This window comes from Ranitomeya imitator, chromosome 6 (genome assembly GCF_032444005.1).
Source record: "Ranitomeya imitator isolate aRanImi1 chromosome 6, aRanImi1.pri, whole genome shotgun sequence".
NCBI lineage: Eukaryota > Metazoa > Chordata > Amphibia > Anura > Dendrobatidae > Ranitomeya > Ranitomeya imitator.
This window is the reverse complement of record NC_091287.1, coordinates 146371899-146392425: the sequence shown is the minus strand read 5'-3', so window position 1 is coordinate 146392425 and position 20527 is coordinate 146371899. Positions and strand designations below refer to the sequence as shown.

The 20527-nt window shown below is 41.1% G+C and overlaps 1 protein-coding gene across 1 annotated transcript in view; it reads right to left on the bottom strand.

Annotated features, from left to right (window-relative positions):
• Positions 1 to 20527, bottom strand: part of LANCL2 (LanC like glutathione S-transferase 2) — a 79309-nt gene that overhangs the window by 36803 nt on the left and 21979 nt on the right. Inside the window, exons 2-6 of the mRNA XM_069730174.1 lie at positions 18007 to 18124; positions 16450 to 16657; positions 9997 to 10144; positions 9392 to 9538; positions 1572 to 1754 (exon numbers count right to left, since the gene is read on the bottom strand). Of these exons, the coding sequence (XP_069586275.1) occupies positions 1572 to 1754; positions 9392 to 9538; positions 9997 to 10144; positions 16450 to 16657; positions 18007 to 18124 (804 nt within the window). The remainder of the gene's footprint in view (positions 1 to 1571; positions 1755 to 9391; positions 9539 to 9996; positions 10145 to 16449; positions 16658 to 18006; positions 18125 to 20527) is intronic.

Below are 20527 nucleotides of genomic sequence, written 5' to 3'. Positions count from 1 at the left end.
TGCACACGTCAGGATTTCTTGCAGAAATTTTCTTGACAAAAACTGGACATTTGTGCCAGAAATCCGCATGTGTTTTTTTTCGTGTTTTTTCATGCGTTTTTGACCCGGTTTTGGTGTGTTTTTTGAGCGTTTTTTTCCAAATACATAGAATAGCGGGAAAAACACAGAAAATCCGCAAAATTAATGAACATGCTGCTTTTTTTTACAGCGATGCGTTTTTTTCGCCGAAAAAAACGCATCATGTGCGCAAAACATGCAAAATGCATTCTAAATGATAGGATACATAATGTATGCATTTTTAATGAGTTTTTCTAGCATTTTTATCGCGAAAAAACCTGAACGTGTGCACATACCCTTAAAGGGCCAGAGATTTTATCACTACATTTTACAGGAATTTTTTTATAGCTCTCTTAAATATGAATATTGGAGAAAGATTTTATATTTTGGTCTCTCTACATCATGAAGTTTTCCAAGAGATAACAGGTCATCTTTAAGCCACAAAACATATTACTATGGTCTACATATAGTACTACTATTGCCTTTTTTTTGGCGATTGCTATCCTTCCCTGCAAAGAAAGCAATCAGGGTACTAATAACTATAGTGGTCAAGGACCTGATAAAGTGAGTCTATAGGTACCGTCACACTTAGCGACGCTGCAGCGATACCGACAACGATCCGGATCGCTGCAGCGTCGCTGTTTGGTCGCTGGAGAGCTGTCACACAGACCGCTCTCCAGCGACCAACGATCCCGAGGTCCCCGGTAACCAGGGTAAACATCGGGTTACTAAGCGCAGGGCCGCGCTTAGTAACCCGATGTTTACCCTGGTTACCATCCTAAAAGTAAAAAAAACAAACACTACATACTTACCTACAGCCGTCTGTCCTCCAGCGCTGTGCTCTGCTCTCCTCCTGTACTGTCTGTGTGAGCACAGCGGCCGGAAAGCAGAGCGGTGACGTCACCGCTCTGCTTTCCGGCTGACCGACGCTCACAGCCAGTACAGGAGGAGTGCAGAGCACAGCGCTGGAGGACAGACGGCTGTAGGTAAGAATGTAGTGTTTGTTTTTTTTTACTTTTAGGATAGTAACCAGGGTAAACATCGGGTTACTAAGCGCGGCCCTGCGCTTAGTTACCCGATGTTTACCCTGGTTACCAGTGAAGACATCGCTGAATCGGTGTCACACACGCCGATTCAGCGATGTCTGCGGGGAGTCCAGCGACCAAATAAAGTTCTGGACTTTCTTCCCCGACCAGCGACAGCACAGCAGGGGCCTGATCGCTGCTGCCTGTCACACTGGACGATATCGCTAGCGAGGACGCTGCAACGTCACGGATCGCTAGCGATATCGTCTAGTGTGACGGTACCTTAAAAGGGCCCACACTATTCTTAAAGGTGTCCCCACCAATCACAATATACAACAAAGACTGTAAGTAAAGCTTATATTATCCCCCTTTACAACCCTTTAAGGTAGCAAACAGATTACAAAAATCCTCTACTCTACCTCAGGGGAATCAAGTATACACTAGATGCATACTTTATGACTATAGAAATTGCAGCATTGTGATGTGTACCTTGTGGGCCTGAAGAAGCATGTGTACGACTCCTGGTGCTCCATGGCACCAATGTACCAACCGATCTGTTTCATTGCTTAACGATGAAGGATAATTGCCAGACCTGAACTTCTTGTGGCGGACGTAGTCAATGCTTGGCTTCACAAGCTCCGTCAATGTTTCTTGGTCTACCTTTGCTAGTGGCTGTAAAGAAGTAAAAAAAACACACCATAATAATAAATGTAATACGAGATTCCACAATGCAGTAACTCTGTGTGCTGCCACATAATCCAATTGATGGTGCTGCCACATAATCCAATTGATGGATCTGTATAAACATGCAACAATTAGGCAAAGGATAAAAGAAGCTTTCTGATTTTTTTCTGGATTCCCTCATTTTCATGACACAAATAAAAGTTTTGAACATTCAAATTAGAGTACCTAAACATTGTGCTCAGTAGCCACACTCCAATGCACTCGCCTTCTTAGTTTATTCCTGTGGTCTTTTTAACCTAAAGTAGACTTACTTACCTTCGCTGCCAGGATCTGCACTGAATATCTCTTCAACGTCAGAAACTGTTTATATCTACACACAAACCTCAGAGCAGACAGTAAAATACATAGTTTGGCATCCCCAGGACGATTTCCCTGAATTGTGTTACTGCCATTTAGAAGTTAAAGAGGAGTGAAGCGCTATACAGAGCATGTCAAGCTTTTACACCTGATGGAGCTGGATCTCAAGAGAAACGCAAGTTGAGGACATGATCTTGGATTCGCATCTACTGTAATGTTGCGGTGTTAGCCAGAGTCATACATAGAAATTATGGAGCCCCATAGCAGAAGTTTTAATTGGGGCCCCCATTCCCCAACAAAAATAAAACAATAATAATATTCAGAAGGGTCACAGAACAGCATATTTCACAACTTTGCAATCCTTACAAAGTAATTTTTTTGCTTCTGAAGCCCTCGATTCCCTTTCATTGCACCCATAAAGTATGATGCCAACAAAAGTACCCCGCAAACACAGTATGATACCCGAACAGTACCCTCCACCCACACGGTATGATGAACCTACACTGTAGCCCCCTCAATTTCGCAAATATATGGTGACCACAACACAGTATGATCCCCAAACTGGGACACCCATACAGCCCTCCATGCAGTATAATGGACCTACATGCAGTATAATGGCCTCACACCTCCCCACACTGTATAATGACTTCCACTATCTCTCCAAACAGTATAATGGCCTCCACACAGCATGATACAACCCATACAAACCTTCCCACTGTATGATTGCTTGCATACAGTATAATGGTTCCCACAAAGCCCTCCAAATATTATAATGGCACCCACGTAGCACTCCAAATAGTGTACTGGACCCATAGTCCTCCATATAGTATACTGAAACCTATAATCTTCCATTTAGTATACTGCAGCCTATAATCCTCCATACAGTATAATGCACTCCCCATTGGTCTCCAGGTAGAATAATACAGACCATAGTCTAGACAGTACAATGCACCCCATAGTCCTCCATACAGTATAACACACTCCCTATAGTCCTCCTTAAAGTATAATGCACCCTATAATCCTGCATGCAGTATAATGCACTCAATAGTCTTTCATATAATATAATGCACTCCCCATAGTCCTCCATACAGTATAACGCACTCCTTATAGTCCTCCTTAAAGTATAATGCACCCTATAATCCTGCATGCAGTATAATGCATTCAATAGTCTTCCATATAATATAATGCACTCCCCATAGTCCTCCATAGAGTAAAATGCACCTCACAGTCCTCCATGCAGTATAATGCATCTTATAGTTATCCATATAGTATAAGGCACTCCTAATAGTCCTCCAAATAGTATAATGAACTACCTATAGTCCTCCATACAATATAGTACACTCCCTATAGTCCTCTATACAGTACAATGCACTCCCCTTGGTACTCCAAACAGTATTATGGCCACCACAATGTCCTCGGCAATTTAAAAAAAAAATAACTAAAAACAATACAATACTCACCTCTTCTCCTTGTCTCTGCAGCGAGCGTTCTGAAGCGCCGCACATCCTCAGGGCAGCAAGGCGCCATGTAGTGACGTCATTGTGCCCGCTGGACTGAGATGTCAAACGCAGAGGGGGAATGATGGGAGAGAGTCAGGTGACGTTCCCTCTCTCATCTGGGATGCCGGCATCTGAGATACTGATACAGTTGATGTGCTATGACAGGCGGGGGGTCTGGTGCCGATGCTGGCACCGGGCCCTCCCCTGGCTCACGTGCCACTGGGGTAAGCTATGAAGACTATGTAACTGTATGATCAATGCAACTAAGCAACAGAATTCAGCCTATAAAGGGTCAGCTGCAACTGGATCTGCATTATTGTATAATGTTGCTGTACTGTGGCATTAGCATTATTTATACCTAACTGCATTATCATCATTATTTTATTCAGGTTCGGAACTAATTTTAGCATCTTTATTGGGTTTTTGTAGTGAGACACTAATAATATTTGGAAATTATTGCATAACTCTGTGTACATCTCTATGGAGGTGTATTCTAATATATTTTCACTTATGCGAGTCCCTGTGACATTGGCACATTTTCATATTGCTTTAGATTAGACCAGCTTTCTGTAGTTTAGTGACGAGGACACATGTATATGTTCTTGGATCCACTGTGCTATAATGTTGTTATACATGGATAATATTTTAAATGAGAATAGGAATCAGGAGCGCATCAAGTAAAATTTAAATTTTTTAACACAGAATGTATATAAAAACCAATCTCCAAAAGGAATAAAAACCAAAAGGCAAGGAGGGGGTGGTGAAGTACACAATAATAAGGGACAGAGCATCATAGACTGTAATCAGGCCAGAGAAACTGTTGGTCTCAAAGGCAAAGCTAGTCACAAGTACAACATGATTCCTCAGGCAATAAATGCAAAAAAGGTCACAATTTAGCAGACAGCATGATCCTACAAGAAAATAAAATACTTGTGCATCATATATTTGGCAATACACGGTGTTCCAAATTAATATGCAAATTGGATTTAAGTGTTATAAAGAATTAATTGTTTTGTTTTTCAAATAAACTCATGAATGGTATTGTGTCTCAGGGCTCAATGGATCACTGAAATCAATCTTAAACACATGTGATAATTAGTTTTCCAGGTGATTCTAATTAAAGGAAAACTACTTAAGAATGATGTTCCACATTATTAAGCAGGCCACAGGTTTTAAGCAATATGGGAAATAAAAAGGATCTCTCTGCTGCTGAAAAGCGTTAAATAGTGCAATGCCTTGGACAAGGTATGAAAACATTAGATATTTCAGGAAAACTTAAGAGTGATCATTATACTGTGAAGAGATTTGTGACAAACAGAGCACAGACAGAGTTCGTGCAGATAAAGGCATAATGAGGAAGGTTTGTGCCAGACAAAATCATTGGATTAAGAGAGCAGCTGCAAAAATACCATTACAAAGCAGCAAGCAGTTATTTGAAGCTGCTAGTGCCTCTGGAGTCCCTCGAACCTCAAGGTGTAGAATCCTTCAAAGGTTTGCTGTGGTGCATAAACCTACTATTCAGCCACCCCTAAACAGTGTTCACAAGCAGAAATGGTTGCAGTGGGCTCAGACATACATGAAGACTAATTTTCAAACAGTCTTGTTTACTGATGAATGTCGAGCAGCCCTGGATGGTCCAGATGGATGGAGTAGTGGATGGTTGGTGGATGGCCACCATGTCCCAACAAGGCTGCAACGTCAGCAAGGAGATGGAGGAGTCATGTTTTGGACCGGATCATTGGGGAAACAGCTGGTAGGACGCTTTAAGGTTCCTAAAGGTGTGAAAATGACCTCTGCAAAGTAAATAGAGTTTCTGACTGACAACTTTCTTCCATGGTATAAAAAGCAGAAACGTGCCTTCAGGAGCAAAATCATCTTCATGCATGACAATGCACCATCTCATGCTGCAAAGAATACTTCTGAGTCATTGGCTGCTATGGGCATAAAAGAGATAAACTCATGGTGTGGCCACCATCTTCCCCTGACCTCAACCCTATAGAGAACCTTTGGAGTATCATCAAGCAAAAGATCTATGAGGGTGGGAGGCAGTTCACATCAAAACAGCGGCTCTGGGAGGCTATTCTGACTTCATGCAAAGAAATACAAGCAGAAACTCTACATAAACGCACAAGTTCAATGAATGCAAGAATTGTGAAGGTGATATCAAAGAACGGTTCCTATGTTAGCATGTAACGTGGCCTGTTAGGATGTTTTGGAGTAAAATAGCTTTTTTGTTCAGTGAATGTGACCTCCTAATGCTGCAAATTCCACAAATGAGCATTTTCAGTTCTTTAACCTTCGTCAGGCTGCATAATTTTACAACGTTAACAGGCTGCAGAGGTGCAATTGTACCTTCATATACATTTTATTGAAATTTGGCCAAAATATTCTGGACCAAAACTGCAGATATGTCACGAAATTTCAGCCCTCTACGGCTTTTCGAAAAAAAAAATAATTACAATTTTAAAACGGAATAGTTACAATTGTACCTACTCAGCTGGACGAAGGTTAAAACATATCAAATGTTTAGAAATTCTACTGTGCCTAATAATTTGGAACTGTGCGTTTTGAGTTTTTATTCATTTTGGAGATTATTCTGTTATCATTGGGAGGTCAATAAAATTCGATGTATACTCTAATGGGTGATGACGTTTATTAGACTAACTGTCATTTGCACTGACCATTTAGGAATATCCGAGTTGCATGATTTAGGAAAATCATTTGCATAATAATTTGGAACACGGTGTGTATATATAAAATGTTAAATGCATCATTGCAATAGTACTATATGCAGCCTCAACCTCCATGACACCAGATTTCATACAATAGCTATAATAGATATATTCAAAATATATGAGGCAGCTATATCTAAGTAGTCCAGTACATAAAGTGAATGTGCTGAACAATATCATTAATAGCAACATCTTGGATAGTACCATATAGAGGATAAGTGTATAATAAATTGTTGTGCATAAATATGTGATTCTCCAGAATTTGTTTTAGTCTTTGCCTGATGAAGAGACCTGTGTAGTCTCGAAAGCTTGCAATTTGTTACCATCTTTTCAGTTAGCCATTAAAAGGTATCAACCACTGAGGACTCTCAATTCTAAATATTTTTCTATCTACTGGCTAACACAGTACCAAGATATATTTATTTCCTGTAATAAATTCTTATAACAAAATGAATGAGCACATATCAAATTGATACATACAGGATCAAAAATCTGGTAAATATTTGCATGTGCTTAAGCCAAACTAAAGGATAATACATATAATATAGCATAAAGATCAAATCCCAACTGGTTGTGGAGCAGTCTACATAAGGGTATATACAGTAGGACATACAGTTATCGTATTTCCCGGCGTATAAGACGACTTTTTGACCCCTAAAAATTGTCCCAAGAGTCGGGGGTCGTCTTATACGCCGGGTACGGCGTGTGCAGGGAGCGATCCTGCATGTCGGTGTGTGGTTCCCAGGGTCTGGAGGAGAGGAGACTCTCCTTCAGGCCCTGGGATCCATATTCATGTAAAAAATAAAGAATAAAAATAAAAAATATGGATATACTCACCCTCGGACGGCCCCTGGCTCACAGCGCTGCTAGCGTCTGCCTCTGTTCCTTAGGAATGCAGTGAGTGAAGGACCTTTGATGACGTCGCGGTCAGGTAACCGGTCACCTGACCGCTCATGTGACCGCGACATCATCGAAACACCTGAAAACCTCGCCTCTATGGCTGAAGATTGTTCCCCCCAAATTCAGGTGACAGAGTCCCTTTAACTGAACTGGAATTGTTTTGTAAAGAGGAATGGTTGAAAATACCTTCATCCAGGATCCAAGAACTCATTAAAAGCTACAGGAAGCGACTAGAGGCTGTTATTTTTGCAAAAGGAGGATCTACTAAATATTAATGTCACTTTTCTGGTGGGGTGCCCATACTTATGCACCTGTCAAATTTTGTTTGAATGCAGATTGCACATTTTCTGTTAGTACAATAAACCTCATTTCAAGGCAGAAACATTACTGTGTCCAACAGTTATTAGATATATGAAACTGAAATAGCTGTTGCAAAAAACAATTTTTATAAAACATTAAACTTAAGATTAATAGGGGTGCCCAAACTTTTTCATATAACTGTAGTAATCTCACTTGCCCATAAAAAAGAAAAAAAACAGTAAGAGCGTGGAGAGTGGCCCCAACGTGCGTTTCGCCTTCTGGCTTCTTGGGGGGATTACAGTCTATGATACACTGTCCCTTGCCTTATTATTGTGTACTTCCCATTTTGCATGGCACTTGGGTGTCACCACCTCCTTGCTTTGGTTTTTATTACTTTGGATATTGTTTTTTACATACATTCTGTAATAAAATGTTAAATTCTACTTGATAAGCTCCTGATTCCTATTCTCTTTTGGATTATTAGTTTACGTGGAAGTGCGCTTACTAAGACCGGTTCTTTCTTTTTGGATACTTATATGGATAATATTTCATAGTATATTAATAAATCTTTCTATTTTTACAAACACTTCTTTTGGTGCCGTTTTTAGATTATAGACTATGGGGCCGATTTATTGAGACTGGCATAGCACACAGTCGCACTCTGCCAGTCTTGATGGAGTACTGAGCACTCAGTCTAAGTGGCGGGCACTGCACTAGAAATGGTACTCCAGTAAGAGACTGGAGTAGCATTTCTGCCCTGCGAAACGCCGACAGTTTTGTTGAATTGGATCCTCCTCTGCTCTGTGCATTTAGTGGAGCCGATTCAAACTGGTGTGAAAACTGAAAAAGTTGTGCAAAAATGTATCCACTTGATTGAAAAGATTTCATTTTTGGAAGATGCGGATTTTGCTGCGGATCCGCAGCGTTTCCGCAGCTGCGGATCCGCAGCAGTTTCCCATGAGTTTACAGTATAATGTAAACCTATGGGAAACCAAAAACGCTGTGCCCATGCTGCGGAAAAAAACGCGCGGAAACGCAGTGGATTATTTTCCGCAGCATGTCAATTCTTTGCGCGGAATCCACAGCGGTTTTACACCTGCTCCAATAGAAAACTGCAGATGTAAAACCGCAGCGGAATCTGCAGTAGAATCCGCAATAAATCCGCAGTAAAAACCGCAGCGGTTTTCCACTGCGGATTTATCAAATCTGCTGCGGAAAAATCCGCAGTGGTCCATTCCCTAAGAGTCCAACTCAGTCATGCAGATCGACGAGCGTACAAATCGAATGTGTGATATCTGATTTTTAATCAGATGGCACACGAACAGCACACTGACCCATGTTATTCAATAGGGCTGTTCACATGAACAACTTTTTTTCTTGTTCTGACTGCCTGTGAGAAAAAAAAAAAAAAAAAAATCGCAACATGCACTGCTTTCATATGAAACTCGGATGAGTTTCACACATTCAAGGCTAGGGGTGCAAGGAAAAAAAAAGGAAAAAAAAAAAATGGGATCAGAGTGGCATTTGATTTTAACAGATAGATTTCTATTGTAAACCTAGGAAGCTGTATAGGATCATGTTTATGTTTTAATGTAGTTGTATGAAAATGAATGATTGTACATACAGGTACAAAGATGGCACATGGATGAAAAATCAGACAAAAATTGTCCGAGTTTTGTAGCTAAAACTAGGAAAAATGTTCATAAACTCGTCTGCAGGCACCCTTATAAACACTTCTGTGTATGGCCAATAATCCATAATATTTGACCATTTGGCACTAGGAACACCAGATTAATGGAATGGTCCTACAATATCTGCCGGCCTACATATGGCTTACCTGCATCAGTATGTAGTAGATTCCAGCCAATCCATGGGCCGCCCCCACGTACTGCTTCTTGTGCCACTGATACAGCAGAGGACAGCGCTCGGTCTTGTGCTCGTCTTTGGACAGATTCTTCCCCGATTCAATGATAGCATCTACCAGCTATTGATAGATACATGGTTGATTAGCATAGATATAAAAGACCTTTTTTTTTTATTTAGAAACATACAATGATGAGATAGGAGCTCCAAAAACTTCAGATATTTGGTGATCACCTTCATTCAATACTTTTCCCCTAGCTATGGTGGGCCATCTCCGTCTTCTTCATGCCTTTTTACTGACAGAAGGCTCGGTCACCACTGATAACCTTGGATTTACACAGTATAGAAACTGAGTTATAAAGCCGCTTTCACCTCCCAGCTAGTAGACTCTCACAATGAAGGACGATTATAGCACTGAACAGTAGTCGGTTTAACAAAAAGGCTATTAATTCTGACCTTTCTTTTATCCCATTCGACCTCCAAGCCTCAGAAGGCAATGCAAGCATTCTTCAAAGGTGGGACAACTGCCATTAACGTGATTAGAAATAAGAAATGCTGCGTCAACTCCTCACTACTAACCTCTTTGACTGTAGCTTGGGGCACGGTGTCCGGACCGATCTCAGCATTTAGGTAGAGTAAAGCATAGAGGTAACCAGCTCTCCCATACAGCAACTCATCCGGGAGCTCAGGGTCCGTGCTGACCACCCCTCGATGCAATGCCAGTAACCTGAAGGGTAAAAACCACAAGCAAGGCTATAAATTGGGTGGAAAAGGCATTCTGACAGCACTGTAATACTGTGATTAGTAACAATGTATTCTTTTAAACACTTTTTCTACTACTGATTTCGGATTATTTTGTGCCAGTTTTTTCATGAGATCAGTCCATTATCCAAAGCTACACTGCTCTGGCATTCTCTCAGCATAAGTAAATTTTAGAGTTTCGTTCTGTGGCCCTTACACTCATTATACTACCTTGTGGCATGGAAAATTATAATTATTCTTTTTTTTTTTTCAATTTAAACGTTGGAGGTGATAGGGCTTACAACAAGGAAGTCCTATAAGGTTTAGCTAGAGGTCAGAAGGCCTAGGACTGTCTCTGTGAGATTCTCGTAAATTACTGTGCATGTGGGAGAAGAAAAATAAACTTGGTTAAGGGCAGTTATAAATGATAATCCACTGTGATAGGGAGCAGTTAGAGGGCCATAAAACATGGACGCCGATTACATCACAATTGTCGGACTGGCCGGTAGCTCTCCTGACTCGGGTGTGATAGCTCCATAGAAATACAGGCCGTCATGTTCAGGCCAGGAGAGCTGCCGGCCAGTCCGAGCATTGCGATTCGAATCTTGTCATCCATTGTAGACGGTCGCCTGACTGTGCCCTTAAGGTGAAAGTTATGTGTACCACTACCAACCAACTAAACCATCTTCTCCAGACAGTGAAATAGTTAAGATGTAGAGTGGTTCAGCTGCAGGTACCAGTGAAAACCAGCAAGACTTTACATGCCAGGTTGTGAAATCCCTCTTCCCAGAGGGACAGTGCTGTCTTTTAAATAAAAGCATCCTTCGTCTCACATTTCCATTAGCTAGAACAAACGTGATGTTACCCAATATGAGACAGGTTCTTTTTTCTTTTTAACGACTTGCCTTAACGTAACGAAGGATTCGCATTAAGGATATAAATGGGATGTTCATGGATTTAGCCGCACTGCCATGAAGGAGAACCACTAGGGAAATTAATGTATGTCAAAGCATAATTAGCAACACCAATAACAAACATGCCCAGTCACTTTAGATTACTAAATAAACCAAAACGACATTATTATGGGCAAAACAGGGTAGGGCATGAGCCAGCAAACTGTGCCTCTGTCCATGCAGTACTACTGATCCCTCTACCACAGAGATGTCAAACTCAAACAGATAAAGGGCCAAAATTAAAAGATTGGATAAAGTAACGGGCAAACCTTGATATTTATTAAAAAAAAATGTCTACAACAGAGGAAGTACAAAGTATATTTTAAGTAAAAGATCTTAGAGTAAATATTGGAATAATACAATATGCCATGTAAGAGCAGTAAAAGGCATATGGCCTAATTTAAATATCTAATAATAAAAGGATAAAAAAACCTTGATTAATACAAATAATAAAGCATGATGCCAAGAAAAATGCCCCTCCCACGAGTTTCACATCCAGTGGGACCTGTGCCCACATAGTGCTCCATACAGTATGACGGGCCCTGCATTGCCTTCCACACAGTATAATAGCCCCCAAGTAGTGCTCCATGCAGTATATTTGCCACAAAATGTGCTCCATACAGTATAATAGCCCCCACATAGCGCTCCATACGATATAATGGCAACACATGGTGCTCCATGATGCTGCAGCTCCCTCCATCATTGCTTTCAACTGTATCGGAATCAAGGATGCCGATAAAGTTGAAAATTCGATGCAAAGCCAGGGACTTGCCCGATGTTGTAGGCCAAATATACTCACACCGAGGGCCAGATTTGGCCCGCAGGCCAGAGTTTGATATATGTGCTCTACCAGCTAGGTCTGCAAACTGCAGATTCCCAGCATCCCCGCACAGGTGCAGGCTGTCAAGGTATGTTGGGAGTTGTAGTCTTACGAGGTGGAGTAACCCCTGCTCTACAGGATACAATGGTACTGAAAACTGAAAAAACACACAAATATGCTTGCTTTGACAGAAAGGGGTCTCTCCACACAATACATCGTTGCTTGCTGTGTAAACCACTGCCAAAAAAGCCAACAATGGGTAAGTGATCATCAGAAATAGACCACCAAGTGAGGGAAAAGCAGATACACATACAAAGTTATATTTAAAACTTGCGGAGCGTAAAACTTATAGCTGAACTCAATACAAGCCTCTACTACCTCCCAAACTGCAGAGAAAGGCACAATAAAAGAACTATTACTATTAATAGTAGGCTTGGAAATAGTGTGGGAAAGTTTATCAATCTGCCCAGTTAGTAAGAGTCTCACCCCCCACAGTGATCAGAAGACTAATGGATTTTTTTTTAAAATCTAATTCCACTTTACAATTTTTCTCACCACTCCTTGTCGGAAGCAGCTCCTTGGCTTTTACCAAGTGTCCTTCCCCGCTTTTCCAGACTAGGAGCGATACTTCATCCCTTTCTGGTGCAGACTGACACCACACAGTGGATACACCTTTGTCTCCAAACTAATAGTAACATAGTAACATAGTTAGTAAGGCCGAAAAAAGACATTTGTCCATCCAGTTCAGCCTATATTCCATCATAATAAATCCCCAGATCTACGTCCTTCTACAGAACCTAATAATTGTATGATACAATATTGTTCTGCTCCAGGAAGACATCCAGGCCTCTCTTGAACCCCTCGACTGAGTTCGCCATCACCACCTCCTCAGGCAAGCAATTCCAGATTCTCACTGCCCTAACAGTAAAGAATCCTCTTCTATGTTGGTGGAAAAACCTTCTCTCCTCCAGACGCAAAGAATGCCTCCCTGTGCCCATCACCTTCCTTGGTATAAACAAATCCTCAGCGAGATATTTGTATTGTCCCCTTATATACTCATACATGGTTATTAGATCGCCCCTCAGTCGTCTTTTTTCTAGACTAAATAATCCTAATTTCGCTAATCTATCTGGGTATTGTAGTTCTCCCATCCCCTTTATTAATTTTGCTGCCCTCCTTTGTACTCTCTCTAGTTCCATTATATCCTTCCTGAGCACCGGTGCCCAAAACTGGACACAGTACTCCATGTGCGGTCTAACTAGGGATTTGTACAGAGGCAGTATAATGCTCTCATCATGTGTATCCAGACCTCTTTTAATGCACCCCATGATCCTGTTTGCCTTGGCAGCTGCTGCCTGGCACTGGCTGCTCCAGGTAAGTTTATCATTAACTAGGATCCCCAAGTCCTTCTCCCTGTCAGATTTACCCAGTGGTTTCCCATTCAGTGTGTAATGGTGATATTGATTCCTTCTTCCCATGTGTATAACCTTACATTTATCATTGTTAAACCTCATCTGCCACCTTTCAGCCCAAGTTTCCAACTTATCCAGATCCATCTGTAGCAGAATACTATCTTCTCTTGTATTAACTGCTTTACATAGTTTTGTATCATCTGCAAATATTGATATTTTACAGTGTAAACCTTCTACCAGATCATTAATGAATATGTTGAAGAGAACAGGTCCCAATACTGACCCCTGCGGTACCCCACTGGTCACAGCGACCCAGTTAGAGACTATACCATTTATAACCACCCTCTGCTTTCTATCACTAAGCCAGTTACTAACCCATTTACACACATTTTCCCCCAGACCAAGTATTCTCATTTTGTGCCAACCTCTTGTGCGGCACGGTATCAAATGCTTTGGAAAAATCGAGATATACCACGTCCAATGACTCACCGTTGTCCAGCCTATAGCTTACCTCTTCATAAAAACTGATTAGATTGGTTTGACAGGAGCGATTTCTCATAAACCCATGCTGATATGGAGTTACACAGTTATTCTCATTGAGATAATCCAGAATAACATCCCTCAGAAACCCTTCAAATATTTTAATCAAACAGTTCAAGATAGAGCAGTTCTCATTTTTGGAAATGCAATAATTATTTTCCAAAAGCTGGTGCCATTTTACTTTGAACAGCTGTAGTTCACAGAAAGATGATAATGGAAATAAAGAGGACAGAAAGAAATATACTGCTTAAATCCTGATTAAAAGTTACTTCACCATACTTTAAATGTAATACAAAATATGTAATAAAAAGCAGCTCACTTCCCAAAAACTACAACTACTACCCTTGAGGTGTTCTCTAAGGTAGTAGTTGTATTTTTTCCCCTTTAATAAAATTTGTATATGCTTATCTTCTTATTCTATAGGACTAATCTATGAATCCTGATCTGGATATAGATTGATTAATTGTAAGGTATACATACAAAAACAGGGATATGGTGCCCACACTGCTATATACTATGTGGGCTGTGTTATATACTGCGTGGCTGCTATATATTACGTGGGCAGTGTTATATACAGCGTGGGCTGTGCTATATATTACGTGGGCTGTGTTATATACTGCGTGGCCACTGTTATATACTGCGTGGCCTGTGTTATATACTGCATGGGTTGTGTTATATGCTGCGTGCCCTGTGTTATATACTGCGTGGGCTGTGTTATATACTGCATAGCTGTGTTATATACTGCATAGCTGTGTTATATACTGCGTAGGCTGTGATATATACTACGTGGCCACTGTTATATACTGCGTGACCACTGTTATATACTGCGTGGCCACTGTTATATACTGCGTGGCCACTGTTATATACTGCGTGCCCTGTGTTATATACTGCGTGCCCTGTGTTATATACTGCGTGCGCTGTGCTATATACTGCATGGCTGTGTTCTATACTGCGTGGGCTGTGTTCTATACTGCGTGGGCTGTGTTATATACTGCGTGGGATGTGTTATATACTGCGTGGGATGTGTTATATACTGCGTGGGATGTGTTATATACTGCGTGGGATGTGTTATATACTGCGTGGGATGTGTTATATACTGCGTGGGATGTGTTATATACTGCGTGGGATGTGTTATATACTGCGTGGGCTGTGTTATATACTGCGTGGGCTGTGCTATATATTACGTGGGCTGTGTTATATACTGCGTGGCCTGTGTTATATACTGCGTGGCCTGTGTTATATACTGCCTGGCCTGTGCTATACATTACGTGGGCTGTGTTATATACTGCGTGGCCACTGTTATATACTGCTCCTATATACTACATGGCCTGTGCTATATACTATGTGGCTGCTATATACATACATATTCTAGAATACCCGATGCGTTAGAATCGGGCCACCATCTAGTATATAATATTATTATTATTATGGTGCCCACAGAGTGTCTACCTCCTCTGGGATGACACCACCCTTTATTTCTGCAGGGAATAGACGATTTCTAGATTGATTGATATACTTGCCAACATTAACACAAAGCCTACTGTTAATTGTCTTCTTTAATGGAAAAAGCAGGTCTAGCTGATAAATCAGGTTTTCTTTCCCATTGTAAAAGTGACCCCACATTACTTAACGGGAACCTGTCACCTCGATTTTAGCTATTAAACTGGCCCCAATGCACTGTTAGTGATGCGATGTGCCCAACATCACTGCAACCACGTACAAATCCTGTGCGTGTGCACTGCCCATCCGCTCTCCGGGCATGTGCACTGACTCTGGATGTACAGCTCTAGCTTCCTATCAGATGTGCGCATGCTCTGGAGTACAGAAACACAGTGACGCGTATAGTGTGCGCCCCCACCCGTCATGTAGCCACTGACTTAGAGCAGCTCCGGCGCATGTGCATATCTGACATGAAGCTGGGGCTGGGGCAGGAAGAAGAAGAAAATAAGAAAGAAGAAGAACTGCCATATTGCTTTATTCAATGCAGATAACACAAACAAACAGCACCATGTGCACAACCAGTATGTTTTCCCATTGAAATAAATAGGAAGCTTATTCACATCATATGTTAATTTCTTTTATGGATTTTAGAGCAGAATAGGTTTCAAAATACCTATAAAAAACGACAAACATAGCCTTGCAAGACTTAAAGGATCCTTTGCTAATGTCTTAGTTCCAGACACTCCCTTAAAAGATCTTGTAGACTCCATGCCTGAGTGGGTCAAATGTGTTTCAGCTACATCAGGGGACCTACACAATATTAGGATTTAATGTTATGGCTTATCAAGGCATATTAAGACTTTTGTGAGCATTGACAACCACATACATGTCCGGAGTTGAACTCACAAAGTAATTAATCAGTGTCTGCTTTTTCCTTTGCAGGATGTTGGTAAGTTTTGGTCAGTATTCTCCTACTATAATTTGCAAGCCAAATCTAGGAATTCATCCAAATCTTTTTGCTGTAGGTTCCACTACTTGTGTTGGAGACATAGTACTGACCAAAATATGGCTATGGAAAAGTGCTTTTAGTTTGTATGTTAGTAATCTTGTGGAAGTTAATCCTTACTTTGTAATGCAATCCTTGGATTCCACTTCATTTTGAAGTTTGTGATGGACAACAGCACCTACAGCGAGTGGCCCGGCATCGCCACACAGGAATGTCACTCTTCTGCCATTCAGGTTCCGCAGAATTCTCTTCACATAATCAAGAGAACGCAGCAAATGAGCCTGGTCCTTGGTGACACGATACAGTTGCAAGTAGAGCAGGGCTATGCCTAGGAGAGAATAATAATAATAATAATAATAATAATCATCATCATCGTTCTACTGCAGTCCTAATCAGCCAAGATGATCACCAACTATACATGTTATGTACATGAGAGGCCTATCTAGGTTTTTAACGCATGAGCCTTTTACCTTCAATATTCTCTAATCTATAATATATATATATAAGGGGTACTTCCGTCTTTCTGTCTCGGAAATCCCGCGTTGCTGATTGGTCTCACCAGCTGCCTGTCCTGGCTGCCGCGACCAATCAGCGACGGCCACAGTCAGGCCGAGAATTAGTCCCTCCCTACTTCAGTCCAGTCAGTGCCCGGCGCCTGCTCCATACTCTCCTGCAGTCACTGCCCGCCCCATACTCCTGTCCAGTCACCACTCACACAGGGTTAATGCCAGCGTTAACGCTGCTTTTAACCCTGTGTGACCAACTAATGTTAAAAATAATAAAAAAACAAAAAACCTGCTATTCTCACCTTCCGTAGTCTGACGATGAGCTCGCGCCTGCCGCCAGCTTCCTTTCCCAGAGATGCATTGCGAAATTACCCAGAAGACTTAGCGGTCTTAGCGCCATCCTGGGAATGGAAGATGGCGGCAGCCGCGCGCAAAACGGCACAGCTTCGCTGGATCCCGGCGCGTGAGTATATAACTATTTTTTATTTTAAATAGTTATTTTTAACAGGGATATGTGCCCACACTGCTATATACTAAGTGGGCTGTCTTATATACCGCGTGGCTGCTATATACTACGTGGCCACTGTTATATACTACATGGCCACTGTTACATACTATGTGGGCTGTGTTATATACTATGTGGCCTGTGCTATATATTACGTGGCCATTGTTATATACTATGCGGGCTGTGTGTTATATACTGCGTGGCCTGTATTAACACATCAGGTATTCTACAATATGTATGTATGTATATAGCAGCCACATAGTATATAGCACAGGCCACGTAGTATTTGTCTGCTATATACTACATGGCTCCAATATACTGCGTGGCTTGTGCTATATACTATGTGGCTGCTATATACATACATACATACTCATTCTAGAATACCCGATGCGTTAGAATCGGGCCACCATCTAGTAATATATATATATATATATATATATATATATATATATATATATATATATATATATATATATATATATATACACACATACATATATATATATATATTTTTTTTTTTTTTTTTTTGTTTTTTTTTGTTTATTAAAATTGACTGTAATTGTACTTTTGCTGGTGAATGTTGCACCTGATCCTTCCATCGGAATAGAATAGCCAGGACATACATGAACCTTGAGGGCTACCATGTGTATCAAGCATAGGACTCACCTGTATATCCAGTATAAGTAGAGCAGTCATGTGGATCTGTGGTCTTTAGACCTTCTTCCATTTGTTGTAGCAAGTCACTAATTTTTGACTGGATACGTCTTGAAAATCTTCCGGTTATCTAAAAGAATGTATATTACATCAGTATTCAGAAAAAATTAAAACATTTCAGAAGTTGTGATCGGTGGTGATCCAGTTACTAGGGTCTCAAAAGATCCCTAAAATGAAGGGGCAGGAGCTCTCAGCCATGGGCTGCTTTCCATGGAGACTGAAAATGGGCACATAGAAAGTCTATGGAGTTAATCTTCTGCTAACCCAATCTACGAGATTGGAGCAGTGCTTGGTTGAGAACATCTTAAACAGGCTATACATGCAAGATGGCTGTTGGACCAATGATGCTTCCACCGACCGTTTGGCCGACAGTTATCTCAGCTAATTCTCCCATATGCAGGAGTGCTCATTTGGCTGAATGTTCCCAAGTTCTCTATGATAAAGCTGCAGGTTGACAATGTCGGCTGGCTGTGTATCTCTTGGGGAACAATGCAATCAGAGGTTTGGAATCGGACATGCACGATCAACATCTCTCCTGACTATCGAAGCCCCAAAACCCTTTAGACCGCCGCCAAATCTGTCGATATCGGCAGACATGAGTCTATTGTGTATTTGGGCCTAACACCTTGTTGCTGTAGTCAGTTGAGATCTTGGCGCATGGACGCTCAATGATCAGAATTTCTGACATGTCATGATGAGTTGTAAAATGCTTCTTTTTACATGAGAGTTACGTATCACTTTGTCCATTATTAACAGTACCTATGAGATTTCTTTTTTTAGCTATAAGGGGAACTCTTACAGTGAAATACACAGATAAATATCCCTCACCATAGAGAATTATTAGTACAAGGCTAGATTAAAAAAACAAAAACAGGCAGAGATGCTTACCTGTCTAACTGGGCCTCAATACAATTGCACTGACAGGGTGCAGCGAACCCAAGTAAAATGGCAACTGCAAAGCCAAATCAAACAGCCAGCATTCAATCAGGGATTGGCAGTGTGGCACACCAATGCAAAAAGATATAATCTGTATGTGGCAATGTTCACACAAGGAATGCAGAGCATCTGGTTCTCAGCCTATTGATGACGCTCTATGGCGGGCTGCCCAGTGCTAACTATAATGCGTCCTGTGTGAACAGAGGCCACAGTTTACAGAACCATTTGGGCCCAACTGCACCCGGAAAAAAAATACAACATGGAAAAAAAAACATATCAATATATGTAAGGTATTGGTTGATATTCTGGCCATAATATGTAAGCTGGCAACCCACGTCAAGGGTCCTTACGTTTGCCAGTTCTACTCTAACATGAAAACCACAAAAAGAGGAAAAAAATCATCCTGGGCAATATACTACATAACTGGGCAATATACTACATAGCTGGGCAATATACTACGTCGCTGGGCATAATACTACATAACTGGACAATATACTACGTGACTGGGCAATATACTACATAGCTGGGCAATATACTACGTGACTGGGCAATATACTACGTGGCTGGACAATATACTACGTGACTGGGCAATATACTATGTGACTGGCCAATATACTACGTCGCTGGGCAATATACTACGTAGCTGGACAATATACTACGTGGGCTGTGAAATATACTATGTGACTGGGCAATATACTACGTGACTGGGTAATATACTACGTGACTGGGCAATATACTACGTGACTGGGCAATATACTACGTGGCTGGGCAATATACTACGTGACTGGGCAATATACTACGTGGCTGGGCAATATACTACATGGCTGGCCAATATGCTACGTGACTGGGCAATATACTACGTGGCTGGGAAATATACTACATGGACATGCATATTCTAGAATACCCGATGCGTTAGAATCGGGCCACCATCTAGTAGGAATAATAACACTGGTCTACAAAAAAAAAATAATGTCTGGCATGGACTTTAAGAACAGTTTTTGACTAATTTGAGGGTGCTGAATTAAAATCTGATCTTATAATTTCTCTATCACATCACGTTTTTGCGCTATAGGTATATAGCCCATTTTCATGAATTCCATGATAAATATAAGTAGTGTATGAAAAGTGCCGGTTTATACGGTTCACTAAGGTAAATTTAGTTTTCATTTAGTCTCCCAATAAATGTGAGAATATCTTTGTTTTCTTTGAACATGCATAATTCCCATTTGTTATGATAACACCCTTGTTTTCTGTGCTACTGGGACAGTAGAGCTACAGCATGGAATTGGGTGAAAACTGAATGGCCTCAGCAACAGAGTTTGGCATCTGGCGATAAGAATGGCATCCATGATCTAGTGGATACGAAGGACATTGTCTTTCCTCCCTTACACATAAAACTTGGATTGATGGAGTAGTTTGTCAAAGCTCTCAATCACAGTGGAGAATGCTTTAACTACGGTATATATGTTCAACTTTTCCTGGTCTTAGTGAAGAGAAGAAAAAGGCTGGAATATTTGATGGACCTCAAATAAGAACA